A 5735-nucleotide genomic window follows, 5' to 3' on the forward strand; every position below is an offset into this window, starting at 1 on the left:
TCTTTTATCTACTCTACCGGATCATTTGATTAGTTTAGACTTGACCCGAGCAAAGGGATTGAAAAAAGACGCTAGAGTAGCTTTTTAGCTTAAGCAGTCGAGAATCAAGCTTTTCTGAAAATAAATCTTACAGAAGCAAACAGTGAAGCTCTTTAACTTTATTTAATTTTCAATGGAATTAGATTTATAATTTTGAGATGAATTGTACAGTAAATATCTGATGCTGAAAATTTTACAAATCCGCGACAATGATGATCGAGTTAAAGAGAAAAATAGTCGCGTACTTTAAAATTAATTTAGAGATCTATGAAATATGGCTGAAGTTTTAGAATAATCTGATGACAATTATCGATTGATGTGTGCATGTAAAGCTGTGCGCGTGCGAATAATGTATACGCGAATGGTTCATTCGCGGACGTGAGAATGTAATAGGAGGATTGTAGCATGATGCGCGAAATCCGACGCGCATTATGATTCAGACGCATGATTGATTGATTCACGGAAAACATATTTTCTGCAAATAATTTATCAATACGAAATCCATACTTATATTAAAAATGTTGTTTACTATTTAGATTCAGTTTTCTTATTTATTAGGTATATATATTTTTTATCATTTACTGTATATTTTTGTAACATTACAAAAAGAAATCAATAAAAATACCATTTTTAAACGTTATTCAGGAAATACTTTATGCATTTTAATCACGTTCTGTCTAATACTTATCATACGGAGAAAACGATTTTGCTGAAGAATTTAAAAATTTAGGTAGATATCTGAAAATAATTTTGTTGGACGATCAAAATAATTATGTAAGAAATTCAAGCATAATAAGCAATTCTGCAAAAAATGTTGATGTGAATGTCTAACAATCAGTTCGAGTGTCCTACATAATTAATTATTTTGATAGTCGAACAAAATTGATTTTCAGATCTGTATTCAGCTAAACTTTCTAGATACTTCAGCAAAACCATTCTTTCCATGCAACTATAGATCACACGATTATTATAATTTTGAAATTATACGAATATCATACTTTCTTCTTTGTTAGAAGAATCATAATTTTGAAGCTGACCGAAACGTCTTTTTTTTTGTTACAGGTGAGGTGATTGGCCAGCGGTTTCTGGGAAATGAAAGCCATGTGGAGCACTTCAAGCTCTTGGAACGTGCGACAACCTCTATCCTGATTGGTGCCAGGTAATTGTTACATGATTCGATTCTTCGTCGTGTCGTCCCCACGTGCTACTCGTGGGGGCTTACATAAATGAGATAGTCATCGGCTAGACTCTCATTGCAGTGCCACGAGCCCCAAGTGGCCGACGGGTCGAGTCATTCATTCGATTACGCATCAGCAGCGGGTGACGCAGCATCACGCATATTAGCAGCAAACAGAGATGCGGTTTATACGCGACGCGCACTATTCATTTGTATTCAAAGGCCAAAGGCAGCATGCGGCATACTGCACGTACCAGATCACTCTTGGACTATGAATTTCTTAACTAATCTCCAGTTTCAATTTAGTATAATGATTTAATAAAATAATACTTAAAAAAATCTTTTATTTTTAACATTATTCATTTTCAAAATACAAATAATAGAGAGCCGCTACGATAGATGTATAAATCCTCGTAAATGTAACTCGGAGTAAGTAATACACACAACTTAAAAACCGAAAACTTGTGCTCCACAATTTTGTCAGAAATAATTTTTACCAGTGTTCCATCTATTTGACCTGCGATCATTGTTTTCAATTTTATGTAATTTCTTTCTTATTGTTCATCTTGATATTATTGCGTACACCTTTTGGATTAGCGATTATTGGTTAATTAACTAAAATTTTTTGTAATTTTGTATTTTGTCATCTTGTTGTACTGATGGTGATCAAATCTTGACCGAGACGTCTACATTTTTATATGAGAATTTTAAATATATGACTTTCGTTTAAACATCTATCGTTGTGGCTGTATACTCTCTCTTATTTATATTTTGTACGTATTTGTTATCCACTTTCAAATATTTTAAAAATTATTCATTTTGTTGAGTAAGTTTGAAAGTAAAATTCTATTAAAGATTATTTGAAATTAAATTAATGCAGAACGATTTTATTACGTCTTTTAATCCGTGGCATAAAATTGTCAAAAAGATTTTTATTTTTGGTTGCTTATTATAACTTGGCTACTATCAATCTTTTAACTTTTTTATTAAGAAATGCTTGTTCCAAATTGATCAAAGAACTTGCAGAGGGAAAATGGGTTTGAGACATCTTGTTATCCGCAAGCGAGTCGATCGATAGAAAGTACAAAGGGAAAGATAGTTCACATTCAAAAATTTATTTTGTATTTCAAAGAAAGGCGAAATTATCGTTTTGCCATTATTGTGCGTTATAGTTGTGCGTGTGTATATACGTAGAAAAAACACTTATATTACCTAACATTATTTTATCAATTTCGTCCAGTTACGCTATTAAAGTGGTGGAGATCAATAGCGTACCTCTTTGTGGAATCTGATACAAATACATTGGCTAATGGAAATTTGATATGAATCAAAAAATAATTTAATTTTTTTCCCGCTCGTGCTCTCCGCCAATAGTCAGCGCAACGTTCCGAAGTCGTAAAATCAATTACATCCGAGATACATAGCATGGATCTTTTCACGGTTCCAATTTTGTCTTTGCAGTTTTTCCGCCTGATTTATGTTTCGCACTTCTATTTCTTCTGCACATGCAAGATTTAGAAGTCACCCGAAAACGGTTTTTATATTCGTTGAATGAACGTCCACAATTTATCTTTTAAATATATCGCGTTCTTTGTGCGTTCATTTTTGCTGTTTTACTCATAATTGCCGATGCTTACTCACGTTTCAATCCGAGTTGTCGACACGGAGACGCACGAAGCACAGAGATTACAGGGGACGATTTATGGGTAGGATTTAACGCTCTCGTTTCGTTTTGCAGGAACGCCATTTACAACATAAGTCTGCACGACCTAACGGAGATCACCGACCAGGTGAGTACAACGCTAATATAACCGTTTCCAATATCTAAAGCAGACGACGAAGTATGATTTAAATTGAAAGTCTGAAACAGAAAGATTACATCTCGTATTAACAGCATCACGTTCCCTTCATTCTTCTTCCCTCGTGTTATTATACTCGTATTTCGAAAATCTTTTTCGCGATTATCACGTCTGCCTATTAGTTCGACGGAATGATCTATATACATATGTATACAGAGTACCTCTCAAGACAGTAGTACAAGTATACAAGTACTTGTAGGTCAAAAGTTACAAAGCGATATCTTGGTAACTCGCAAAACTACAAGGAATAGGTACTCAGGAGAAACCGCAGAAAAGTATAGAAGGGGGTTAGTGCGAATGATGGAGAATCTTAGTGGCGGCTTGGCGAGACGGCGCGGCGTAACGTAGCGAGAGGAGATCGATCTGAGACAGCCTCTCGGCCAATAACACCCACGCCTAGAATAGAATCGTAAAAGTCACCATGCTCCAGCTTGTCCTTAAAGCTTGCGCCGTATCGCGGCCAACCGTCGCGATCGATTTCGATTTGAAGGATTTAGAGGTAATGGAAAGTAGCGGAAAAGAAGCTATGTGAAACCTTGATCGATATCACGATATCGGATCGATGCAGTTTAGCTTTACTTTTGGAGAAAAAAAAGCGTTTCCGGTCAAATCATCTTTTTTTCGAATCATCTTTTTTTCCGCGGGAGATAAACGGAATCGATTTCGGATAAGGGGTAAACGGAAGATTCGTTGGGCTGCTAGGACTTTGATAACTTTCAAACTGATGGTTTATTCTTACAAATATATAAATAAATGTACATTTTTATCGAAAAAAAAAAAAAAAAAAAATATATATATATATCGATAATAAGCCAATTATAAAAATTTATTCCGTGTTTCGTATTTGTTTTTTTTTTTATGAGAGATTATTTCTTCGTAGATTGAACCAGAATTTATTTGAGCTCCTAGTATAGTTTAGGTAATAATAAATTGTTTATAAATGAAAGAGAAAAAGAGGAAACGACAAATTTTTCTTTCTGAAATAAATTCTCTTTAAAAATAAAATTAAAAAATACATAATCTGTTTATAGAAACGAGAATAGATTAATTGTTAATTTCTCAATAACGTAATATCAATAAATGAAATCAGACAAATTGTATTGTGATTTATGTGAGATATTCCTGCGAAAATGTGAACGATACCGCTGAATCTACTCTTTCCATTCGCATTCATTTGCACATATTTTCAGTATAGAAATGCTGACAGCTTCGTTTACGATTATAGTAAGCGTAAAAAATTTGAATAAAAGATAATGATATATCGAGCATTACATCGACAAACCAATTTATTGTAAATTGAAAAGGGAACGTAAAATTCAACATTAAATTGTTATGAGAGAAATTTACATAATAACAAGATATACGTGGAATATATGATATATCCTCATGTCAGTATTGTCTGCGTGCACAATATGTTAATCAGTCGTGCATAATTAAAAATCAATTAGAGAATATTAAATTATAGTTACAACTGCGTCAATATGAAGAAAGGAATCTGGATGAAATGTGTGCTCTCCATTATGGTTGAGCGCTTTATCAGAATCGTAATTACTAATTAAATTACGATTTTAATCATCGTTTGCTATTTGAAAGTAATTATAATTCCTCCAAAAGTTGTCACCAGAATCTTACCGTTTGTTATTGAAATGTTCATTGAAACGGTGTGCTATTTAAATTAACGTCTACATTTTTGCACATACGCTTTTGATGAATATTCAGGATTATATAAAAAAAGGATAAAAATAAACAGTGCAGACTACAATATTATATATAGCGATATGTTGTTTGATACAATCGCGTATATAATATCGCGATTATCGAAACTGTAATGATTTTTTTTTTTTTTTTACACAAAACAGGATCTATTCGATGTATTTTTATATTGGATTTCACGTTTCAGATAAATGTACATTATAGACATGTCGATTGTAAACAACTCTTATTAAATCGCCTGATCTTTTGATCATTTAACTTTTCTTATCAGCATCTGTCAGTGTTCTTTTATTTACGGTTTCCGCCACTAAGCCACCTACCTTTTTATGTAAATCGGATTTATCGGGGATTTTTTGCAAATTTTTTAAACATTTCAAAATAATCTTTTAAACTGTACGTTCGAGAAATAGTTCGTTTTTAGAGGTCGAATAATGAAAATTGAAATGAAGATAAATACTCATGGCAGAGAGAATATAGTAAACTGGAGTTAAATAGTCAAGTATTTGACGTGATTTCAAAAGCGTGACGGCATGCCGCGCTTGGAAGACTGCCATTTCGATAAACAACAATTTTGCCCGACGCGCGGAACGTCATTCGCGCAAGAAAGACGTTGTTGACATCGTAATCCCTCCATGAAAGTTTTCCGCGAGGCTAATTGAGTCTGCAGTCGCTCCCGACTGGCGTCGTAAGTTTAGTCGCTTGAGTGCTGCGCCAGCTCGAACGAACGAGTGTTATTTCTGCTACGATAACATGAGATAATAGAAGATTCGATCTCTTTCAAAGAGACTCCGTGCCAAAGATACGACTTTTAGTACAGAATTTATGTACCCATTCTGTTGATAATATGTACACGCGATTCCATTCGAAATATATCTTGTTACGACACATTGGCGCTTGATCGAAACGAGAAAATGAACACACAATGATTATTCATCATTAATTTCTGC

The 5735-nt window shown here is 33.8% G+C and overlaps 1 protein-coding gene across 1 annotated transcript in view; it reads left to right on the forward strand.

Moving 5' to 3' along the window:
- Positions 1 to 5735, forward strand: part of LOC108747011 (semaphorin-1A-like) — a 227487-nt gene that overhangs the window by 125665 nt on the left and 96087 nt on the right. Inside the window, exons 3-4 of the mRNA XM_018484219.1 lie at positions 1102 to 1198; positions 2955 to 3006. Of these exons, the coding sequence (XP_018339721.1) occupies positions 1102 to 1198; positions 2955 to 3006 (149 nt within the window). The remainder of the gene's footprint in view (positions 1 to 1101; positions 1199 to 2954; positions 3007 to 5735) is intronic.

This window comes from Trachymyrmex septentrionalis, unplaced genomic scaffold, assembly GCF_001594115.1.
Source record: "Trachymyrmex septentrionalis isolate Tsep2-gDNA-1 unplaced genomic scaffold, Tsep1.0 scaffold107, whole genome shotgun sequence".
NCBI lineage: Eukaryota > Metazoa > Arthropoda > Insecta > Hymenoptera > Formicidae > Trachymyrmex > Trachymyrmex septentrionalis.